We start from the raw sequence: 23,627 nt of genomic DNA on the forward strand, positions 1-23,627 counted from the left end.
AGGAATGCGGATACCTGCCTGGAGGACTCAGACAATGAGCCTCCCCCCTCCCACTACGAGTCTCATCTCAGACAAAGAACCTCTACCTGCCCTACAAACTTTTCCCGCCGTACTAGCCCAACTACCCACCTGACCTCTCCTCACCCTATAAAACCCTGCTTCCCCCTAACAATGCACGCGGCTTCACTGACCCCACCTTGGGTGCGTGAGGTCCGCCCGGGGCGCAATAAACTTTCCCTCCCTTTGAGAAATGTAGCCTGGCTCTCCTTGTCTTTACCTCCCCGAACCTTTCAGCCACATTGCATTGTCTCAGAGCTACAACTTGGATCGGGTCTGTCTTGGTCTAAAGAGCCAAGTCTAGAAAGTGAGGTTTGTTGGGAAATGTTCTGCCCCAAGTCCAGAGGCCTCTGGGGATGGGCCCAGTCCTGGGGCTTGCTCTCAGCCCTCTGGCTTGGGGCTGGAGAAACTGAGGTCAAAAAGGGGTCAGTGGTCCGCCCGAGCTCCCTCAGCCCCGGACCAGAGGCTGCTGCGCGGGAGGCTGGAAAAAACTGGGTTGGGGACACGGTGGCAGAGGGGCTGCAGGGTGGTTTTCCCTCGGCCCCGTGCTCTCTAGGTGGGGCGGAACGGTCTTCCCGGGGGCGGGGCCTCCGCGCGTGGCCCCGCCTCGCCCCCACCCCCGCCAGCCCTGCGGAGCCGCTGCCAGGGAACCCAGTTTCCGAGGAACTTTTCGCGGGCACCGAGCGGCCACCGGGGCGAAGACAGGACGTGAAGTGCGTGGCAGCGGCGGCCGCGGGTCAGCGGGCCGGGCCTCGGGCGCGCCACTCCGCGCGACAGTCCCTGCCCGGCGGCGGCCCGGCGGGCCGCCCGGAGGAGGCGGCTGCGCCATGGACGGGCCGCCCTTCAACGAGGCGGCCTTGGAGCAGGCGCTGGCCGAGCCGTGCGAGCTGGACGCGGCGCTGCTGACCGACATCGAAGGTGCGTCAGGGCGACCGGCCTCCGCGCGAGCGGGGCGCGCAGACAGCGCCCGGCCTTTGTTTACCCGGACGGCGCGGGGCGCGGGCGCGGGGCGCCGGCTGGTGCGGTGCGGGGCGCGCGCGCCTCCCCCGGCTCCGGGCTGCGTGTTCGGGCCGCGGCGTGCAGTCCGCGCGGACCCTCCCTGTCGGTCGTGGCGTCTCGGGCCGCGCGAGGGTGCGGACTCCCGGCCCGCGCCCCCTGGGTCCCTCGGAGGCTCGGGGCCCTGGTTTGGGGCGCCTCTTGGCGTCTGGGGTCCCGCGCCGCGCGGTCAGCGAGGCTTCCCCGGGGCGGCGCCGGCTGGAGCTCAGGCTCCAGGCGTCGCCCCGGCCCCGCCCCTGCCCCGGCCGTGACGTCACGCGGGGTTACTCGCGGTCATTCCCTCCGACCGCAGAGTTCAGTTTAGCGCCGGAACTTCTGCGCAGGCGCGGCGCGCCTCCTCCGGCCCCTGCTGCCCTCCTAGGTCGGATTCTTGCCTGCTGCGGTTATCTCGCGGGTGACCACCTATTGAATACCAGTTGCCCTCGTAGGCACTGGTGGTTCACAGACAAACGTGGGCTCCCCCTCTACCTGCAAGCACAATAATCCAGGAAAATAATCCAGGATTGTTAATCCACAATAATCCACAAAAATTGCAGGAAACTTGCAAATGAATATTTAGTTGCACTCTGGTGTGCTCCAAGGGCGTCTCTGGGGTGGAGCAGGAGTAGGGTCACTTTGGGTGGAGCGGTGGGGTGAGACCTGTCTTTGCAGACTGTCGAGCTGAGATCTGAGAGTCAGTCCTGTGACCAAAGAGAAGGTTGTTTTCCAGGTTGAGGACTTGCCAGCCAAGGAAAGGACCGGCGCAGAGTAATGCAGCCAGCTTGCTAAAATCTTTTAAAGCGTCAGTCAGGTTCTAAAGAGAAGGGGTTTGGAACAGTGGTGGAACCAGTTAGGAGGCTGTAGACTTTGTAGGCAGACAAACTGAAGCCCCCAGCACTGTCCTCCGTGGTTGCTGTGCAGTTTTAGCAACATTAGCTGAACTGCATGTGGTTGATGGGGAAATTGAGACCAAGAGCATAGGAGAAAGCTTCCTCAGACCTCCCACAATCTGAATGAACATATCCATGGACTTGACATGTGGCCACATGTGGACCTGACAGAATAGACACATCTAAGCTGCTCACTCCTGCTGAACTGCAGTCTTACAGATAAGCCCAGTAGATTGTCATTAACTTTTTCCTGAGGCCAGGCTAGGGGAGAACCTGAGAAGAAATACCCTGGCTGTGGGGCTTTTCAAAGGAGCCTTCTCCGGCCCTTCATCTGAGACAGACTCACTGGGCCCAGTGGGTGCGGTGTGAAAGGCACCATGACCAGTGAGGACCTCCTTGATGTTACCACTCGGATCTGGACACTGCTAGCTCATTTTGCCATCCTGCCCAAGCCCTGTCACTCTCAGAGCCTCAGTTTCCCCCTCTGGATGCTTTCATTTCCTGGGGAGTTGGGGCTACTGAAGCAGAGCAGGTATATCCAGGCCACAGGTATAACTTGGTTAGAGGCCTCAGTGCCAGGCATGGGCAGCATTGGGGTGGGGCAACTGGGGATCAGACTAGGCCCCAACTCTAGTCTGTGAGAAAGAGAACAACTGAGACCTGTTGCTGGTGTGTAAGAGGGTGGTCCCCAGGAAAAGGGGAGGTTCCAGGTTCCCTGCTCCACCCAAGGGAGGGTATTGCTGAGCAGGGAGGAGAAGAAGCTGGAGAGGAGACTGAGGAAGGAAGGAAGCAGGATGGAGAGCAAGGAGGAGACCTGAGGAGGCACATGGAGAGAGAGAGACATATGAGGAAACTACTGGCTTCTTGGTCCTGGACTGGTTGAAACAGACGTGGGTGAGAGACCGTGGGGAGGTTAGCAATGGCAGCATTTATCTTGATTTTACTCTTTTCCTCCCAGACTTGTCTGGCTGTTTCTTATCCTTTTCTATGGGTCCTGGCCAGAATATGGAATGTGCCTTAGACTTGTGGCAGGCTTTCAGGCCTCAGAAGCCCTGCTTTGGGCCAGCCCTGTTTGGCTGGGCATTTATTCACAAGGGGATGGGTAACTTCAAGTGCTTGATTTGGAAACTATTCTTTCCCTTTTCTTTTTCTTTTTTTTAAAGATTTATTTATTTATACAAGAACTGGGGTACAGGCCAGATGCACGGGAGCGTGAGAGGATTCACCAGAGACAGAGTGGGAAACAGAACAGGCAGACAGACGAAATACACTGCTGAGGGGAGCAGCGGGTGAGACAGGAGAGGTCTGCCTCGCCATGCGGGATTCTTGCCGGCCAGGATCGAACCCGCGCTGCAGAGGCTGTGGATAGCTTCGCAGTGCGGCGCTCAACAGCCTGCATCACCAGGGAGGCCCTATTCTTTCCCTTTTCTGTATTGCACACTAACTGTATTAAAGTTCCTCTTCATTGGAGCTCTTATGCACCAGAGTATGTTTTGTCTTGATGCAGCGGATGTCAGAACCTATGTAGAGGAGGCAGGTTTGGGGGTTTTGGGGTGCCCACCTCCCTGCACTGTAACAGGTGGGCATGATGTTTGGTCACTGAGGGGAAGATTTGCTTGCTTTTTATTCATACGTTGTGTCTTTTCCCCCATTTAACAATGGATCTCTTTTTTCATTGTAGAAAAAATCAGAAAGTGCAGGTGAGCAAAAAGAAGCAAATAAAATCTTAAATCCACCACCCAGAGATAAGTTCTGCTAGTCATGTGTAGGATTATTTCCTGTGTGTGTATGTAGGTAATTTTTGGGAATGACTGCACACTCTCAATCCACTTTTTAAGAACGACTTTATTGAGGCCTCATTTACCTATCATAAAATTTACCCATTTTTCAGTGTACAGTTCAGTGAGTTTTAATACTTTTACCTATTTGTGTGACCATTACCAGTTGCAGAATATTTCATCACCCCAATAAGATCCCTCATGCTTATTTACAACTGCTCCTTGTTCCACGCTCAGCCCCGGGCCACCACTAATCTGTACTTTTATAAATTAGACTTGGGTCTGCTGGCTCACAGCGGATCATAACCTGCTTTGTTCCATGTCAACAGCTGGACAATAATCAGGTTCCTTGGTTTGGCCATCCTGTCCCCATGGAGCTGGGTTGTTTTGTTCTCAGGAACTCAGTGCAGTGGACACCCGAGGCCAATCTTTGCCTGGATGGACCTCATTTGGTTCCATTGGCTGAGGCTCTGGATGGGGTACTGCTGGTCAGAGGCCTGACCTGCTTTCAAGGCTTTCACTCTGCTCTTGGAGCTGGGCAGTTTCAAGAAGGTCTAGAGATTGGTGACTAGGAGTGGGAAGGGCAGGTCTCCATGTGGCCTAAGAGGGTTGAGAGGTGGGCCAGGTGGACTGGATTTAGGAGCAGTTAGGAGTCTTGTGGGAGTGGAGCAGGGCAGTGCCATGCTTGGGTTGTGTGTCAGGAGTTCCTTCTGGGACTGGGGTGGCAGATCAAGGCACAGTGAGGGAACATTAACGGAGCACTTATGCCAGACACTGTACTAAATATTGAGTCATCCCAACAATCCCAAGTGGGTAGACTTATGATCATTTTACAGATGAGTGTCTTGAGGAACAGAGAGGTCAAGTGGCTTGCCCAAGGTCACACAGCTAAAACATGGCAGAACCAGGATTCAAACTCAGGCTGTGAGCTGCAGAGCCTGCGCTCTTAGTTCTTAACTGCTGGGCTCTAAGAGTAAGCATAGGGTGAGGGCAATAGAGCAGGGAATCCAGAAGGCTGTTTCATGTGGGGTTATGCTGGGGTTTGGGAGTGGGTCATAGAGCAATAAAGGGGTTATGCGACCATCTTCCCTTCCCAGCCAAGAGTGACCTTTGAAGCATGAGACTAAGGTTTGGCACCGGGGAGCCAACTCAGACCTTGAGCCCCAGCTGCCCCTGACACCTGTCTCTGCCAAACCCTCTGTCATGTGAATGGGTTTTGGGGTGGAGATGCTTCTACAAATCCTTGGTTCTCTGAGTGAAGGCACTGCCTTGGCTCAGTGCACGGTGACCTCCGATGAACCCTATCTCCCCCTGGAGCTCCCTTTTCACTCAGATCTTCAGGGCGCCGAGCAGCTATGGGCAGAGAAGGTGAGAGCAGTCTTGTACACATGTCTGGGATTATCGTTAAGCCCGTGGCAGTCTGCACTTTCCCACTTAGGATTACTTTATCAGAGAATGTGCACAAGCTTCTAAGTGCAGAAGAGCCAAATAGAGACAATCCAGTGTGGGGTGGGGAGGGGTCTCTCGTCCACCACGGGGGACTGGGCCTGACTGAGAGGTTGTCCTGGGGGCACTGATTGCCCAGTGCCTTTGGTGGCTTAGCCCCTTCTCTCCTATCCCTCAGCATCTCCACATTCACGCTGCCTCCACATCCCAGGTGTCTGCTAAGCTTCCTGAACCTTCTCCCCCTCACATTCCCCGACTCCCTCACCTCCTCTCTGCCCCACCTTGCCCAGACAGAGCTTTCTCCTGCTTTGGGTCCTCCCAAGATACCTAAATCAACGACAGGGGGCCTTGCACTGATGTTCAGCCATGTGTTCTCTGGGTCCAGCCATGGTGGACAGGACACACTGGGGGCCACTGTGCCCCCCATGTCATCTCATGCCCATCCCCTGGAACTCCTTAGAAAACACAGCTTAAGGCTGCTTATTGCCCAGCTCTCAGCTGAGGCCACAAAAGTCCCCATTTCCAAACCACCCATGGTTTCCCAGGCCCCCCAAGATAAAGTTCCCTCAGCATTCAGGACCTGTAAGGTTTGCCAAACCTGCTTCTCCCGTGCGGTGCGTGACGTTTCCCATCCCTGCGCTGGTAGGGTACCCCGAGTCAGAGCCCCCAGGGGTAGAGCCTGCCAGAGGTCTCTCTTATTCGGTTTCCCTTCCTGTTCCTATTTCTGCCCCTTTGGCATCTGATCTGTCCTACCGGGCATCAAAAAGCCCTCCCATTGTGGCCAGGAATTGCTGTTTTCCTTGAGGAAAGTGCTGTGCCTTCTCAACCGCAAGGGCTGACAGGAAGATAGGTGGTGGAGGCTGTGAGATGTGCTGCTGCTGAGCGCAGGAGGCTCTGCTTTAAGGATCCTGCCGGGACAGGTGTGGGGGGAGGGAGAGAAGTGAGCTAGGAGTGGGTCCAGGGAGGCAGGCAGGCAATGGCTGAGGGTTATCTCCTGCCCGATGGTCACCTCGCTGAACACAAACATCCTGAGTGACCCGGTGAGCCCCAGGCGGGGGTCATGACCTGGGCACAGCCAGGGTAGAAATGACTGTGCTAGTCAGAGGAAGTGTCTCCTGCCAGCCACCGGGGCTGTAGATGTGTCCTTTGATTTCTGGACCTAACGGGGACTGTACATGTGTAAAACCCACGTCCCACGTGGTCCACAGATCTGGTTATGTCAGGGGTGCGAGAACCCTAGAAATGGATCTGCAGGCTCTTGGGAAGGGGCCTTTGAAGCTGGCTACTGAGGCAAGCTTCCTCCATTGGGTTTGGAGCTTGTGGGAGTTGGGGCAGCGTGGGGGGTTCATTCTGCCTGAGAGAATATGTGACCTGGAGAGGCCTACCCTAACCTGGAACCAGATGACTCCACCAGCTCTCTCCCACCAAGCCTTGTCCCTCACAGTCACAACCCACCCCTCCCCTTCCAGGTCTCTGGGGTCCCCATTCTCCCTGCAGTTGGATGACTGGGGGCCAGGGGTCTTTGTGTTGTATAAACACAGACAAGTGGCTTAACTTCCTGACTTTCAGGTCCTCATCATGATCATGGGAATAATAGTAGAACCAGATTCTTGGAGTTGTGGGGATCAGATGAATTCATTTAGGTCAAGGGCATGAGCAGTACATGGCACACATAGGCCTTCAGCCAGTGCCAGCTTGTTATTACTATTATCATCATTAATGCATTTAACCAGGACCTGCCAACTGTTTAGCTGAATAAATGTTAGCAGCAGTTATCCAAGGAGTCTGTGTTGGAAATTTCTAGGATGTTCTGGACTATGGGTCCAAGTTCTGATAGTCACCATTTGGTGGTTCTGGGTCTCTGCATAGGAGACAAGGTGGGACAGGGCAAGACTAGGCGTCCCCCACCTCCCACCTCACCCCTGGGGAATAGGCACCCTGTCCTTTGCGGATATAAAAGATAAGAGTCCAGAACTGGAAGGAATCTTGGAAATGCCAGTTACCTCCTTGCCCTCTGTACTGAAGGGGACTGGAGGCCCTGAGATACTTCACCCCTCTGTCCACCGAGCCTCTTGTGGACCAGGCCCAGTGGCTCCTGAGGGGTGAGGAGCTGGAGCCCCCTGAGAAGCGGCAGGGAGGTTCTTTCCAGGCAGAAGAATCTTCTGAAGAAGCAGGGAGCACACTTGTACTGCTGAGTCTCCAGCTACAGTTGATGGTTCGCTGCACAAAACACCTCAAAGCCAACACCTCAAAGCCGCCTCAGAAATGCAAATTAAAGCACCTTTGAGGTTCCTGTCACACAGCTCTTGGGACAAACAAAGCATCCAAAAGTAAATAAAAATGATAAAACCCAGTGCTGCTGATGCTAGGAGGAAAAGGGGAGGTTGTAAAGGGGTTTATCATTTCCAGAGAGCAGCTCAGCAGCTCTAAAACATGATGCCTTTGAACCAACACACCCACTGCAGGGAATACGGCTGCGAGGCAACAACCCAAAAGGGGGAAATAGATATAATTTATATAGAGAAATGCACAGCACTGCTATTTAGACTGGGAACAATTGCTCAGCGTGGGAACTACCCCAAGTTGCCACTGCATCAGGCCAGTGAGTTGTTTTCATCTGCCAGAATAAGAAGTACGTGTTCCGAGTCCCCACCTAGGAAAAGGTGTCTGATGGTGGTTGCGCCAACCACCATCTTGTTTAACGACCATCTTACTAGTTTGTTTTTTTTTTAAGATTTATTTATTTATACATACAAGAACTGGGGTGTAAGCCAGAGGTGCGGGGGGGTGGGGGCGGTAAGAGAGTTTACCAGAGAGCATGAGGAGCAGAATAGGCAGATCTACTGAAATACACTGCTGAGGGGAGCAGCGGTGAGACAGGAGAGGTCTGCTGAGCCATATGGGTAGCTCCCTGGCCGGCTGGGGATCAAACTCATGCTGCAGTGGCTGGCAATAGCTTGATAGCACTGTCTTTAACCCCTGCGCCGCGAGGGAGGCCCCCCATCTTACCAGTTATGTTCACGGTCACTCGGTCCATATAACTGGGAGCTGGTATGTGGAGTGGCAGAGACTAGGGGAGAATCTGGGACCGTAACATCAGAGCAAGTTTTGAAGATGGAACGGGAGGTTGCTAGGTGGACAAAGGATAGTAGAAAGGCATTCCTGGCAGAGGAAACAGCCCTGGCAAATGCACAGGAGCTTTAAATAGTACGATATGTTCAGGTAGCAGACAAGGAAAATGAGGTGTGGCAAGAGCTCAGGCAGGGACACGCAGATGACTGGAGAGCATCTGTGGGGTGGTGCTGGCAGTCTGTGTAACCCCTGACTCTGTTCTCTTCTGTGCTCAACCCTGTGTTGAGTAATGCTGGGGTCAACAGAGGTGGTTCAGGGCTCATGCCTGCCTTTCAGGGCTCCTAGACAAGACCTGGTCTCTAGTGCTATTAAGTTAGGAAGGCACAGAGAGGAGGCAGGCCCAGAGTGGAGCCTTGAAGCACTCCTTATTGCCTCCTCTTCGTTCTTGCACACAGTATACCCTTCCTGAGATGAGGGGTGACAGCAAAGTGGACAGAGCCAGGCTGGAGCTGGGGCTCACCTGTTCTTGGCAGGCTGAGCTTGATGGACCTGCGTCTGAGTCCCAGATTCTTCACGTGGTGGCGGTAGGACCTTGGCTACTTGGCCTCTCTCAGAGCCTGTGCTTCCTTGTCCATCTAGAGGCCCACCCCAGGTACACCTGGGGCTCCAGCCCTGAGCCCAGCCCATTCCAGGAAGAATCACATGCACCTGTACCCCCAGGGCAGCCCAGAGCACACAAAGGGCAGCCTGTGCTTTTGCTTATACGTGAGCAGCTGAGGACATGCGAACCTACTGACCTGTGTCTTTGGGAGAACGAGGAGGTACTGGGTGGGAGCAGCAGGACAGAGGGCAGGCAGGTGCGGCCCCAGCTCCCTGGAGTGTTGAGTTAGTGCCCCATCCTTGCCTGTCTTGCCTCCACCAAACCAGCAGAGATGGAATGCTCAGGGGTCCCGAGAGCCTTGTCCCACGTTTCCCCGTGCAGTCGGGTGGCCTCACACCATTTACAGTTCTTCACGGTAGTGCAACCTTTGATCTCTATTGCGCTGGACAGTTTGTAAATCCTGTACCTGCTCATTCCCTGGAGAATCGGTGTCCTTGACTCAGGTGACAGACAAACCTGTGTTAGAATCGCAACTTTTTGGGTGTCTCATGATTTCTACCCTCCCCGCCTCCCTCTGCTCCAGCCACACTGGCCTCCTTGTTATTCAACCATGATAGGAAACTTGCTCCCACCTCAGGGCCTTTGCACTTGTACCTCTGCCCAGATTGTTCTTTCTCCCTTCTGGCCAAATCCGTTTTTCCCTTTAGGCCTCTGCTCAGATGACACTTCCTCATTCAGACCTGCCCTTACCACCCCAACTATGCTAGTGCCTCCCCTTTCCTTTCCGTTGCCTAATTTTCCTCACGGAAATCATCACCACCTTTTCCCTTGCATACTATTGGTCTCTTTCATTGGAACAAAGCTCCATGAGGGGAGGTCTTTGTGCTGTGTCCCTGTACATCCAGCGCCTGGCTCAGGTCTGACATACAGTTAGAGACTCAGAAAAGGGCGGCAGATATTGTCAGAGAGACAGATCTGCGCTTTGTGTACTGGGCTATGTGGAGGAGGTGGTGAGCTCTCTGTCCCTAGAGGCAAGCAAGCAGAGTTTGTTTGGAGTTCAAGGTCTTATGCAAGTTGGATGGGCTATAGGCTACTGTTATGGTTAGAGCTGGGTTCTTGCAAGTTTGAAGAGTGGGTCCAGGATTTCCATCATGGCCTCACAGGACAAACCTGTCAGAAAAAAAGGCTTCCCCACATCTACTTTCAGAAGGAGGTTTGGGGGCCTCCCTGGTAGCACAAGGGGTTAAGTCTCAGCACTATGAAACTACCTGCAGCCACTGCAGCATGATCTCCAGCCAGGGAACTGACCCACATGACGCAGCAGACCTCTCCTGTCTGGCCCACTGCTCCCCTCAGCAGTGTATTTCAGTAGATCTGCCTGTTCTGCTCCCCACTCTGTCTCTGGTGAATCCGCTTACCCTCGCAGCACCTTTGGCCTGTACCCCAGTAAATAAATCTTTATTATTATTTTTTTAGATTTATTTATTTATTTATACAAGCACTGGGTACAGTCAGAAGCGCGGGAGGGTGAGAGAATTCACCAGAGCCAGAGCGGGGAGCAGAGCCGGAAGAAGGACTGAAGTACACTGCTGAGGGGAGCAGCGGGCGGCAGGAGAGGTCTGCGCGCCATGTGGGACCCTCCTCCAGTGGCCGGGGAGCAGCCGGGGATTGAACCGGCACCGCAGAGGCTGAGGCTGCGGGCAGCTTCTGCCCCAGTGCTCAACCGCTGCGCCGCCACCGGGGAGGCCCTAAATAAATCTTTAAAAAAAAAAAAAAAAGAAGAAGAAGAAGGAGGAGGAGAATTGAGGTAGTGTGGAGAGGGGGTCGGGTTTCAGGTTTCCTGTCTGGTCCTGAATCAGGAGAGGAGCAAGGAGGAATCCAGGCTTGAGGAGGGGGTGTTGAGCATTGGAAAGGGGAGAGGTGGGGGTGAGGGGAGCTCAGTCTATGCCTCCTCTTCTTCCATGTGTTGAGAGTGCCCAAAGCACTTTGCCCTCCAGTGCTGAACTTGCTGGAGGGCAGTCTACAACACAGGGGCCTTGGCCCACCTTCCAGGACCAGCAGTCCTGGCTGCCAGGACTGGGTCCCAGCCCAGGCAGGAGAGGAGCGTCCTTTAATGGTGCGCTCTGGGTGCCTCTCTTGCCTCACCTTAGTCCTGGCCTGTTAACTCTCCTTAAAAACTTCTGTGGAGGGCCTCCCCCGTGGCACAGCAGTTGAGCGCTGGGTTGCGAAGCTGCCCGCAGCCTCTGCAGTGCCGGTTGGATCCCGTCGCTGGCGAGGGTCCCACATGGTGCACAGACCTCTCCTGCCACCCGCTGCTCCCCTCAGCAGTGTATTTCTTCATCACTCTGCGTGTTCTGTTCCCAGCTCTGGCTCTGGTGAATTCTCTCACCCTCCCGCGCTTCTGACTGTGCCCAGTGCTTGTATAAAAAAAAAAAAAAATTAAAAAAAAATTAAAAAAAAAAAAACAACTTCTGTCGAATGGTTGTGGAGCTCCAACTTCAACATTGAAAGTATCAGGCAGCTGACTTTGTGATTCTAGTTGCTGTGGAGAGACTAACCTTTGTGTAGTGGTGGGTGCTTCACACCCTTACTCTCCTCTAATCCCCACCTCTAGAGATCAGAAGTGGAGGTTCAGAGGGTGTGAACTGCTTGGGGAGACACAGCAAGTGAGGGGCAGAGGGAAGATCTATCCCCTCTGTTAGGATGTGTGGAGGGAGGGGGGGTGAGGGAGTGGGGGGGTGGGAGTGGGGTTTGTAGGGCTGACCTTAAAATCTCCATCCCCAACCTTACCCCTGGGTTCCAACTTCTACAGACTGGCTGGCCGATCTGGTTTCAGGGGAAAGTGAAATAGGGGGCTGGTCAGCCAGGAGTTTCAGGGGATAGGGAGCCCCTCCATGTGGAGGGGCATGCAGGCCCCCCACAGTTTAGGCTGTGTTCCCTGATCCTTCACTGCCTTTCCAAATCCTGGCTCAGAAGCCCCTCCTGACTCCTGCTACCCTCAGGGGGTCAGCAAGTGACTGTCCTTTCCTTCCCACCTCCTTAATCAGAACGGGATAGGGCAGAGCACAGAAATGTGAGACATGGGAAACAAACAGGCAAGAAAGTGGGCGAAGGGAATAGAAGCCTGCCGCTGAACAGGAAGGGGAGGGACCAGAGTTGACACCCTCAGGGGTAACTGGTCCTGGCCTGACCTTGCTAAGTCTCAGGCAAGTCCTGCCACATTCTAGGCTCAAAAGAAGGGGGAACAAAGTAAGGAAAGAACAGAGTTTTGGGGTGTCTTACATTTTTCAGGTGAAATCAGAGTCTTTCCAAAACTGATGTTTTATTTTGCTTTTGGGGGAGATAGGGGTGATGTGTGAGCTCCCACAGACTGAGAAGAGAGGGAGGTGGAGCAGGTTTTCTTGACACCTTCTAGATGCTATAGAAAAGGGGGGAGGGCCTCCCTGGTGGCGCAGTGGTTGAGCGCCGGGCTGCAAAGCTGCCTGCAGCCTCTGCAGTGCCGGTTCGATCCCCAGCCAGCCAGCAAGGGTCCCACATGGCACGCAGACCTCTCCTTCCGTGCCTGCTGCTCCCCTCAGCAGTGAGTTTTGTCATTCTGCCTGTTCTGTTCCCCGCTCTGGCTCTGGTGAATTCTCTCACCCTCCCGCGCTTCTGACTGTACCCAGTGCTTGTATAAATAAATAAATAAATCTTTAAAAAAAGAAAAAGAAAAAAGAAAAGAAAAGGGGGGGAACTGGGTTTGTGTGAAGGAGAGTTTCCTTGTTTAGGCTCCTGAAGAGGTAGAGCCAATGGGGGCAGAACACCTTCTCCTGCCCACCTGCCTGCCCAGGATCTGAGGCTGCGATTGGAGGCTGAGTCAGTCTTGGTGATGGTCTGCTTGGCCACAAAAGCTGTCGACCTGGCTGCTGACCAGGCTCTGTTTGTGTGTGTGTGCACATGTGTGTTTTGAACTTTGACCTTTAACAGAAGGAGATAGGCCTAGGTATCCCTGTCTTCACTGCCCCAGGGGTTGGGTTGCTTCTTCGCCTCCTAGAGCCCTAAAGAGTCAGGCTTCACCTAGTGACAGTCGGGGTGGTTGTGGGTGGGTGTGGGGTGCGCTGTGAGACCTTGGCAGGAAGGGCATACCTCACTGGACACCCCCGCCCCTCCACACTTCATCCCAGACCCAGGCCCTTCTGCAAAGGGAAGTCTGTGCTGGGAGTCAGGAGACCAGGTTTGAGAATTACCTGGATGTGTCATTTGGGGGAGGCTTCAGTTCTCAGAGACAACCACTTGTCCGTGGCCCACGGGCTGGGGATGACACGGTGCTGGGGCTACCTAAGGAGACGGAATCCCAGTACCTACCACCAGGCAGCCTTTGGCCTTACTGAAGGGCTTTTTAGGACTGAGCGTGCACCATCATCTCCCTTCTCCCATTCATGCCGGGGAGATGAGTGTGCCCCGTTTTCTAGAGGAGTGAACTGAGGCTGTCCAGACTCACTGGGCAGTGATTTAAAACACAGAACTCTGTGGGTTTGGGGCACCCCTGCTGGAGTCCTCCCACTCAGACCCCTTTCCCTCGTGATAACAACAGTGGCGGGAACTGGGGGTGCGGGGGGAGCGCGGTGACCGCCAGTAACCCCGGCAGACAACGGTGCCGAGCCGGTTAAGGGCCAGCGCCCGCGAGTAACCCCGGCCCCATTCAGCGCCGGGGGTGAAACTCTAGCCCCGACAGCCCGGGGGTGGGGCGGGGGGCGGGGCGGGGCCCCGGGGAGGAGGTGGTGTAGTCGCTGATTGGCCAGGCGCGCTCACCCCATGCCCGGCCCGCAGCCCCGGGGGGGCGGGGCGGGGCGGGGCGGGGCGGGGGCGGGGCCCGCGGGGCGGGGCGGGGCCTGCGCGGGCTATAAAGCGGGCGGAGCCCTGACAGGTGAAGTCGGCGCGGCGCGGAGACCGGCAGGGCCAGTCGCCTGGACGCCCCTAGGGGGCGGCGGGCCTGGGCCGCGGAGCCATGGATTGCACTTTTGAAGGTATTTTTGGAGGACCCCCACCCCTTTATTACAAAGCCTCCATCTCGGCTGCGGGACCTCCAGCCCGGTTCCCACAGAGTGGGGAGAGTGTGTGTGTGTGGAGGCTGTGGAACTCTGACATGGAAAGAGCCAGGTCCCGGGGAGGTGCACCAGCCCCTGCTCTCGGGGAGCAACCTCACTAGTAACCCCTAGCCCAACATTTGGTTCCCCTCTGCTTCCCCTCTGGGGCAGATAGGAAGGAAGCAAGGAGGAGGGGCATTTGTCCTGCTGTCTCCCGGGAGCCCCCCTTTGGGGGTGTCTTAGACTCCCCAGGTAGATAGTGGGAACCCTGGATTCAGCCTGGGTTTTGTTTTTGTTTTTTGGCCTCAGTTTCCTTATCTGTCAAAGGGGCTCATGAAGGATGAGATATCATACAAGTGAAAGTACGTTTTGCCTCTATGTCCTGCATATACATGGAGGGCCACAAACTGTCTGTATCTGAGGACCCAGGAAGGGACCCTGGCACCCTTCTTTTGCTCTGTTGGAGGACTTAGGAAGGTCCCCTTCTGTGGTAAACTTCCTGCCAGTGCACTTGTCAGTAGGAAGGAGTGCTCACTCTGTGCTGCCTGCCCAGCAAAGCTTCAAAGCCGCTGCCAAAAGGAACTCAATCTTTTTTGTTGTACAGATAAGGAAACTGAGGTCCAGTGAGAGAAGGCTACTTACTGGTCCACACCAAGTCAGTTGTGGGCAGCACTGGGGATTTGGGGGATTCTTTGGCTCCCAGTGTTGTGCTCATGGATCCTGCAGAGCTCTTTCACCCAGTGGGTTAGAACGCCCCAGGCCTACCCAGCCAGGCTGCTGGCCGCCAGCTGGGGGAGAGGGCCTACTGGCCAGGCTGCGGCGGGGAGTGTGGCCCAGTCTGTACGAGGAGGAAGGAGTCAGGACAGACAGCATTCTCTTTTACGGAGGAGAAACCAAAGCCCTGAATGGCCAGGTCCCGAGGCTAGTTGGCTCCAGAAAGGATCTGGGTTTATTCCCAGAGCATGCAGGGACACACTGGCTGGCACACACATGGCCAGCAGCTGACCCCTTCCCTCCTCCCCCCAGGCTCTGTCTGTTCCATGGAAGATTGGGTTGGTGATGGCAGTTCTGCCTCAGTCTAGCTAATGGGCCTTGGGGGACCCTGGCACCTGCACAGTGCTGACCTTGTTCAGTTGTTGCAAGGGCTGTTGCGTACAGGTGACCCACAGGCATTGTTCCAGATATCACAGGTGCCCCAGAAGTGGCTGTGTGTATGGGAGCAGAGGTTCACATGGGTGGTTTTCTGTTTCCGTGGCATTGCATGTACAATTGTGTGGATAAGGAGCATGCAGATGTCTGGGGGGAGCCCCTGCCCCCCAGTCGCTCACACAGTCTCTTCTCCTTCTTTCTCCAGACATGCTTCAGCTCATCAACAACCAAGACAGCGACTTTCCAGGCCTGTTCGATCCACCCTATGTGGGGGGCCGGACAGGTGACACAGATCCTGGCAGCCCAGATGCCAGCTCCCGGGGCAGCTTGTCCCCACCTCCGGTCACAATGAGCTCCCCACTCGAAGGCTACCTGGGGGGATCTAAGGCAACACCCCCACCTATGTCCCCTCCCCAGCCTGCGCCTACCCCACTGAAGATGTACTCATCTGTGCCTGCCTTTTCCCCTGGGCCTGGTATCAAGGAGGAGCCAGTGCCACTGACCATCCTACAGCCCCCCACCCCACAGCCTCTACCAGGGGCTCTCCTGCCCCAGAGTTTTCCAGTTCCAGCCCAGTCACAGTTCAGCTCTGCCCCTGTTTTGGGCTATCCCAGCCCTCCTGGAGGCTTCACTACAGGTAAGGCAGCATGTGGAGGGATGGGAAGCAGGAGTACAGAGAAGGGTCTGCTGTGGTCTTAGAGGACTTTTCAGGCTTAGGAAATCAGGACTCTACTCTGCAGCTTGAGCTGCCCCCATTACTAGCTTTACTGGTATTGTTGTTCTGGGATTAGCATTGCCTCCCATTCTACCTTGGTTGTCTACGTCCATGTTCCCCTTCCAAAGACAAGTAACTGGATGGAAAGCTAGCACATTTGCATCAGAGCCCCAGGCAGGGCCTGTGCAGACAGGAAACAGGCCATCAAGATCAGACAGTTATAGGGACCAGAGGGATGGGTTTAAAGTGAGTTAGGGAAGCCTGTGCCCACAGCCACAGCCTTTATCTCTGCAGGGACCCCTCCAGGGAGCACCCCACAGCCGCTGCCTAGCCTGCCACTGGCTTCCCTGCCAGGGGTCCCGCCCGTCTCCTTGCACACCCAGGTCCAGAGTGCAGTACCCCAGCAGATGTTGACAGCCACAGCCACCCCCGCAACAGCCCCTGCAACAACAACTGTGACCTCACAGATCCAGCAGGTCCCGGTAAGGGGGATTGGGCCTGGTATTGGAGAGGTGGCAGCCCCTGGCCCAGACATATAGCTCCAACGTAAGACTTCTGCCATCCCCAGGTCCTGCTACAGCCCCACTTTATCAAGACAGACTCGCTTCTCCTGACAACCATGAAAACAGACCTGGGAACCACCATGAAGGGAGCAAATATCAGCTCCTTGGCTCCTGGTGCTACTGTGCAGACAGGGCCCTTGCAGGTGGGTGGCAGGGTCAGAGTGGAAGGGTGTGGGGTCTGCACATTTGCATACCCACCTAGTAACCTGTGCCTGGCCCTGCAGACCTTGGTGAGTGGTGGAACCATCTTGGCAACAGTGCCACTGGTAGTGGATACTGACAAGTTGCCCATCAACCGGCTGGTAGCCGGCAGCAAGACACTGGGTTCAGCCCAGAGCCGCGGGGAGAAGCGCACAGCCCACAACGCCATCGAGAAACGCTACCGCTCCTCCATCAACGACAAGATCGTCGAGCTGAAGGACCTGGTGGTGGGCACCGAAGCCAAGGTGCGGGCAAGGCCTGCAGAGGCATGGACCAGGGTAACCCTAGGGAAGGGGGAGACAGAGCAGAAGAAAAGGGGATTGGGACTGAGTCTGAACAGACAACCTTGGACTTCACCCTCCTCAGGCCTGGGCAGCCTTGTCTATTCAGTTAAACTCGGGGTGGGGGGGGTCCTGTATGCCAGAGGCTATTCTAGGCACTGGGGATATGGTAGTGAAAAGCACACAAAAATCCTGCCATCAAGGAAGGAACTGCTGTTCTAGTGCAAGGGAAGCAGAGGGAGGGGATGAAAATAAACAAGAGAGTGTTAGAGTACACCTGATGGTGCGAAGTGTTACGGAGGAAAAGCAAACAGAGAGAACTGGTGAGAGTTGTGACTCTCAAGCCAGTGGTCAGGGAAGGCCCCACTAAGGTGATATATTGCCAGAGACATGGAGGAGGTGAGGAGTGAGGCATGAAGATGTTAATAACAATAGTAGCAGCTAGTCAGACAATTGCTGATTGCGTTTTACATATTAATCCTTATGTCCATCCTGGAAGGTAGGTACTAGTAGGAGAGGAGCATTCCCTGTAGATGAAACAGCAAGTGCAAAGGTCCTGAGGGAGTTTTGTGGCAAAGCAGCCCTGGCTCTTGCCAAGTACTCATTTGCTAGGCCTCACTGGCCACTTCTCCTGTCTCCCTCCTACCCCTTGCAGCTGAATAAATCTGCTGTCTTGCGTAAGGCCATCGATTACATCCGATTCCTACAACAAAGCAACCAGAAACTCAAGCAGGAGAACCTGAGTCTGCGCAGTGCTGCCCATAAAAGTAGTGAGTCCTGGCTTAACTCAGCCCCTGGCTCTGGCCCAGAGTCCAGCCCTGGCTTAGGCCCTAAGCTGATTTGGGGTGGATTGGGGTATGTAGCCTTCAACCCCTTGCTTCTTTCTCACCTACAGAATCTCTGAAAGACCTGGTGTCCAATTGTGGCAGTGGTAGAAACACAGATGTGTCCATGGAGGGCATGAAGCCTGAGGTGGTGGACACACTGAGCCCACCCCCCTCAGACGCTGGCTCACCCTCCCAGAGCAGCCCTTTGTCGATTGGCAGCAGGAGCAGTGGCAGTGGAGGCAGTGGCAGTGACTCGGAGCCAGACAGCCCAGTCTTTGAGGACAGCCAGGTTGGATGCAATTTTTTGCCTCCTTGTCTCCTAGTGATACCCTCTGAGCCCCAGGACTGGTCAGGAAGAAGCCCTTAACATAGTCCACCTCCCATTTTATACATACAGAAACTGAGGCCTAGAGCCGTGCAGTGTCCCACAGTCAGGCTGGGTGGAATACCTGAGCCCATGCTCCCTGGGCCGCTGCTGCTCTGTCCTCACTGCCCATGCCCACCCCCACCAGGTGAAGCCAGAGCAGCTGCTGTCCCCCCACAGCCGGGGCATGCTGGACCGTTCCCGCCTGGCCCTGTGCATGCTTGTCTTCCTCTGTCTCTCCTGCAACCCCTTGGCCTCCTTGCTGGGCAACTGGGGTCTCTCTGGCCCCTCATATGCCACTAGCATCTACCACGGGCGCAACATGCTGGACACGGAGAGTAGAGGTACGACAGGTCAGCCTGGGCATCTTTGGGAGAGAGGTGGGAAAGGGGACGTGGGTGTAAATCCTAAACCTGGGTTTGGGGCCCTGAATTTCCTGGGAGCTGTGTCCCCAGCCCTTCTCTTTGCCCTCAGATGGCCCTGGCTGGGCCCCGTGGCTGCTGCCCCCACTGGTCTGGCTGACTAATGGGCTGTTAGTGCTGGTCTCCTTGGCACTTCTCTTTGTCTATGGAGAGCCAGTCACGCGGCCCCACTCAGGCCCTGCTGTGCACTTCTGGAGGCATCGAAAGCAGGCTGACCTGGACCTGGCGCGGGTAAGGCCAGGGCATGTGTTGGGTAGGCCAAGTCGGGGTTTAAGCAGCGCCTGGGAAACTGATAGGCATAATCCATCTCCCTTATCTTCTGGGCACACCGTAAATGTACCCCATCTTCCCTGCTCTAGTCTACCCCTTAGACCTCCAGCACCCCAGGGCGTCACAGTGAGGAACCTAAGGTAGAACAATCTTCAGAGCCATCTAGGGCTATTATGTACGTACTTGGGATACTCTGACCCCACTTTTCTCACCTGGAAAAACCTTTATCCCCAGGGCGACTTTGCCCAGGCTGCCCAGCAGCTATGGCTGGCCCTGCGGGCCCTGGGTCGGCCCTTGCCTACCTCCCACCTGGACCTGGCCTGTAGTCTGCTCTGGAACCTCATCCGCCACCTGCTGCAACGTCTCTGGGTGGGCCGTTGGCTGGCAAGCCGGGCGGGAGGCCTGCGAAGGGACCACGCTCTGCAGGCGGATGCTCGTGCCAGCGCCCGGGATGCGGCCCTCGTCTACCACAAGCTGCACCAGCTGCATACTATGGGTATGGTGGGCATGGAGCAGGGCCCCAGGGACCCCCATTGCCCTGCACCATACCCCAGCCTCATTCCTGCCCACTTTCTAGGGAAGTACATAGGTGGCCACCTTGTTGCCACCAACCTTGCACTGAGCGCCCTGAACCTGGCAGAATGTGCGGGAGATGCTGTGTCCGTGGCCACGCTGGCTGAGATCTATGTGGCAGTTGCACTAAGGGTCAAGACCAGTCTCCCACGGGTCTTGCATTTTCTGACAGTGAGTTGGTTGGAGCCGGGGTGGGGGACAGGCTGGGGGCTTGTCTTTGCATCTCTGACTATGGCTCCCTAGGCAGGGGCTACACGGAATATAACAGTGGGTTACGGGGTGGGCTCCAGTCTGACCTGGAGTCTCAGGGGTGTGGGTGTGAGCCCCTGCCTGGGTCCAGTGTGACAGCCCAGCTCCCCTCCCCTACAGCGCTTCTTCCTGAGTAGTGCTCGCCAGGCCTGCTTGGCACAGAGTGGCTCAGTTCCTCTTGCCATGCAGTGGCTCTGCCACCCTGTGGGCCACCGTTTCTTCGTGGATGGCGACTGGGCTGTGTGCAGTGCCCCGCGGGAGAGCCTGTACAGCTTGGCAGGGAACCCAGGTGCTCTCTCACCCTATGCCCGCCCCTGCCCCCTATCCCTTTCCCATGGTCATCCTCGGTGCCCCTCATCCTCCTTCCTGTCCCATTCCATGTCCCCTGTATCTCTAGCTGTCCCTGTCCATCTGTCTGTTGCCCCACTTTCTGTCATTGCTGTGGAGGGCTGCAGGAAGGTCTGGGCTCTGTGTCAACTGGGGCTTTTTCTTTCTCTTTTTTTTTTAAAGATTTATTTATTTATACAAGCACTGGGTACAGTCAGAAGCTCGGGGTGGGGGTGGTGGTGAAAGAATTCACCAGAGCCAGAGCAGGGAACAGAACAGTCAGACCGACGAAGTACACTGCTGAGGGGAGCAGCGGGCGCAACAGGAGAGGTCTGCGCACCATGTGGGGCCCTTGCCCAGCGGCCGGGGATCGAACCGGTGCTGCAGAGGCTGCGGGCAGCTTCGCAACCCAGCGCTCAACCGCTGTGCCACCAGGGAGGCCCCCATCTGGGGCTTTTTCAAAGCAAACATGGAGACAGGGATTTGAGGGCAGGTGCTGTTGGGGAGGTGACCCAGGCAATACCACTGCAGAGGAAGATGTCAGATAGGGCAGGGACAGAGCTGCTAGGGATATATTTTCAGTAGAATACACCACTCCAAGGTAGGCTATCCTCTCCCATGGCAGGGGTTAGGCATTTATCCACCAACTTCCATCTGTCCCAGAGCAGAGCCTGCTCGTGCACTCAGGAAAGAGCCGTTGGGGTGGAGAGGTGGATATGGGAAGAAGGCCGACCAGGAGGCAGCCGAGCGGCTGTACCCGCTGGTGGAGCACCAGTCCCACTTACCCACTCCTCCCACAGTGGACCCCCTGGCCCAGGTCACCCAGCTGTTCCGTGAACATCTCTTGGAGCGAGCACTGAACTGTGTGGCTCAACCCAGCCCCAGCCCTGGATCAGCTGATGGGGACAAGTGAGTTTCCCTGTGCCCCCCACCAGGCAGAGCCCTCCATGGTGGAGTCTGGGAATGACTTTGTCTAGGGACCTGTGTAGGCAGCCAAAGCTAGGTTACTGGGTACGCCTGTGCGGCCACGGGCGTATCTGAGTTCCCTCTGGCTCTCATCTTCCCCACCAGCCTGCAGGAGACAGTGGCACAGTAGAGCCAGGAGGCTGTGCTGTGGTGGGAGGGGAGGAGGTCCCATGCCCACCTAGGACCCTTGCCCGCATCCTGATAGCCAGTTCTCTCCTGCCACAGGGAATTCTCGGACGCCCTTGGGTACCTACAGCTGCTGAACAGCTGTTCGGATGCTGCCGGGACTCCAGCCTGCAGCTTCTCCATCAGCTCCAGCATGGCCACCACCACCGGTCAGCCCCCAAATCCCCATCCCCTGGCTCCCTGCTTAGCCTTAGGGGCGGTGGAGCTGAGTTTCAGGGACCCACCCTGCTCCTCTCTAGGCGTGGACCCCGTGGCCAAGTGGTGGGCCTCGCTGACGACCGTGGTGACGCACTGGCTGCGGCGGGACGAGGAGGCGGCTGAGCGGCTGTACCCGCTAGTGGAGCACCTGCCCCGCGCCCTGCTGGAGTCCGAGTGAGTGCAGGCCAGGTTCTGTCCAACTGCGATGGAGACTGCCACCCTTCCTTCCCCAGGAAGCCAGACCAGGGCAGCGGGAGCTCAGTGAGGGCCTGGGGCCCTCACTGTCCATGGTCTGGCCATCACTCTTCTGTCCTCCCTCTGACAGGAGACCCCTGCCCAGGGCAGCTCTACACTCCTTCAAGGCTGCCCGGGCCCTGCTGGGCCGTGGGAAGGCAGAGTGTGGCCCAGCCAGCCTAGCCATCTGTGAGAAGGCCAGCGGGTACCTGCGGGACAGCCTGGCCGCCACCTCAACTGGCAGCCCCATTGACAAGGTGAGGGTTCGGGGCTGGGACCTGGCGGGTCTGGAGGGTCATGGACATACCACTCCCTGATTGTTTCCCCCTTGAACTACATAGGATTATGGGGTTAGCCCTTCAGCATAGGACTGGGCGCCTGGCTGATTTTGCTTTCTCACTCAGGGTTCTGGGGAGAGTGGCTGCCTCTGTCTGGTCTGTTTCCCCTATCACAGGAGGGGGGGTAGGGTGAGCTGTGTGGCAGGGCCCTCTTTAGAGGCTGCTTCCTGGGCAGGTGGCGGGCGTGGGGGCCTGAGAGGCGGGCGGCCCCGCGGTGCATTGCTGTTGCATTGCATGTGTGTGAGGCGGGTGCAGTGCCTCGGCAGTGCAGCCCGGAGCCGGCCCCTGGCACCGCGGGCCCCTACCCTTGCCCTCCCAGAGCTGAAGCCCCCCCATGACCCCTTACCCTGCTCCCCCGCAGGCCATGCAGCTGCTCCTGTGTGACCTGCTCCTGGTGGCACGCACTAGCCTGTGGCGGAGGCAGCAGCCACCCACAGCAGCTCAGACCTCCCAGGGCGCAGGCAGTGGGCCCCAGGCCTCAGCCCTGGAGCTGCGTGGCTTCCAGCGGGACCTGAGTGGCCTGAGGCGTCTGGCACAGAGTTTCCGACCTGCTATGCGGAGGGTGAGTGCCTGTGGCCTCTCACCTCACAATGGGGACATGTGGCAGCAGATGTCAGGGAAGAGTAGGGGCCAAGCCCGAACCCCTAATTCTCCTGACTTCTTCCTACCCAGGTATTCCTACATGAGGCCACTGCCCGTCTGATGGCAGGGGCCAGCCCCACACGGACACACCAGCTCCTGGACCGCAGTCTGAGGAGGAGGGCAGGACCCTGTAGCAAAGGAGGTGAGGAGTGTATGTGGGTGAAATGCCAGGGAGGGAGTGATGGAAGCTCGGGAAGACTGGGGCTACTGCCATTTGAAGGACACGTGGCTACGCACGCATGGCCGGGTGTGTTCTAGGGGACAGGCCCTGTGGAGGGATGTCGCTCCTGGCATGCTGAGTTGGGGGAAAGTGGGGCGTGGCTTCTGCGTGCTAGGGGGTGTGACCAAGCCCTGGGCCTCGCCCCATGTGGCCCTGCCCCCCACGACACCCTTGTGTTGTTCCCAGGCACCATAGCAGAGCTGGAACCACAGCCCACGAGGCGCGAGCATGCAGAGGCATTGCTGCTGGCCTCCTGCTACCTGCCGCCTGGCTTCCTTTCGGCGCCCGGGCAGCGCGTGGGTATGCTAGCCGAGGCAGCACGCACGCTCGAGAAGCTCGGTGACCACCGGCTGCTGCAGGACTGCCAGCAGATGCTCATGCGTCTGGGCGGTGGGACCACTGTCACCTCCAGCTAGACCACCTCCTAAGGCCGTCTGTCCCAGTGCCTGTGTCTCTAGCTGCCCCATTTCAGCCTGCCCCCCAAGCTGGAGCTTCAATGGCCGAAGGCAGCGCCAGAGATGCTGGTGTCCGCGTTTCACTCATGGACTGCTCTGCCTCGGAAGTGGAGTATGGGAGACCCGCGGGGACTTTTGTCTCGATCTGGGAGGTCACACGGGCAGCGCAACCACAACCCCAGGCCCCCCCCCCCCAACCTATTGAGCGCCAGCCAAGATGGTGCTGACCTCTGGTGGCAGATTGGGGGATTGCAGAGGCCAGCCCAGTTGGGTGTCCCTTCCTTTCCTGGCAGGCACCCTGTGGCTTTCCCCCTCTCGGGTCTAGAGGGTGGAGAGGGCTACATTTCACTGAATTGGGGGGACTCAACTTGGCTTTCCAGGTCATAAAGAGGCCCGGCCTCACGGCGCCTCTCTCCCTTTCAGGGACACTTGTACATAGTTTAGATGAGGGTGCGCCAGCCTCTTCGCTTCTGAGGCTCACGTGCTACTTTGCATTTTGCAA

At 56.7% G+C, this 23,627-nt stretch overlaps 1 protein-coding gene across 1 annotated transcript; it reads left to right on the forward strand.

Annotated features, from left to right (window-relative positions):
* Positions 1–884: 884 nt before the first annotated feature.
* SREBF1 (sterol regulatory element binding transcription factor 1) lies at positions 885–23,086 on the forward strand (the record flags this gene model as incomplete). Its single annotated transcript, XM_084238647.1, has 18 exons — positions 885–975; positions 15,300–15,731; positions 16,104–16,291; positions 16,378–16,515; positions 16,597–16,818; positions 17,510–17,624; positions 17,750–17,970; positions 18,194–18,389; positions 18,520–18,698; positions 18,972–19,233; positions 19,315–19,481; positions 19,680–19,848; positions 20,687–20,795; positions 21,078–21,410; positions 21,562–21,727; positions 22,170–22,370; positions 22,481–22,592; positions 22,857–23,086. The coding sequence occupies 18 exons, from the start codon at positions 885–887 to the stop codon at positions 23,084–23,086; spliced, it is 3,531 nt and encodes a 1,176-aa protein (XP_084094773.1).
* Positions 23,087–23,627: the final 541 nt, after the last annotated feature.

The sequence above is a fragment of the Talpa europaea genome, assembly GCF_964194135.1.
Source record: "Talpa europaea genome assembly, chromosome: 7".
Taxonomy (NCBI): Eukaryota; Metazoa; Chordata; class Mammalia; order Eulipotyphla; family Talpidae; genus Talpa; species Talpa europaea.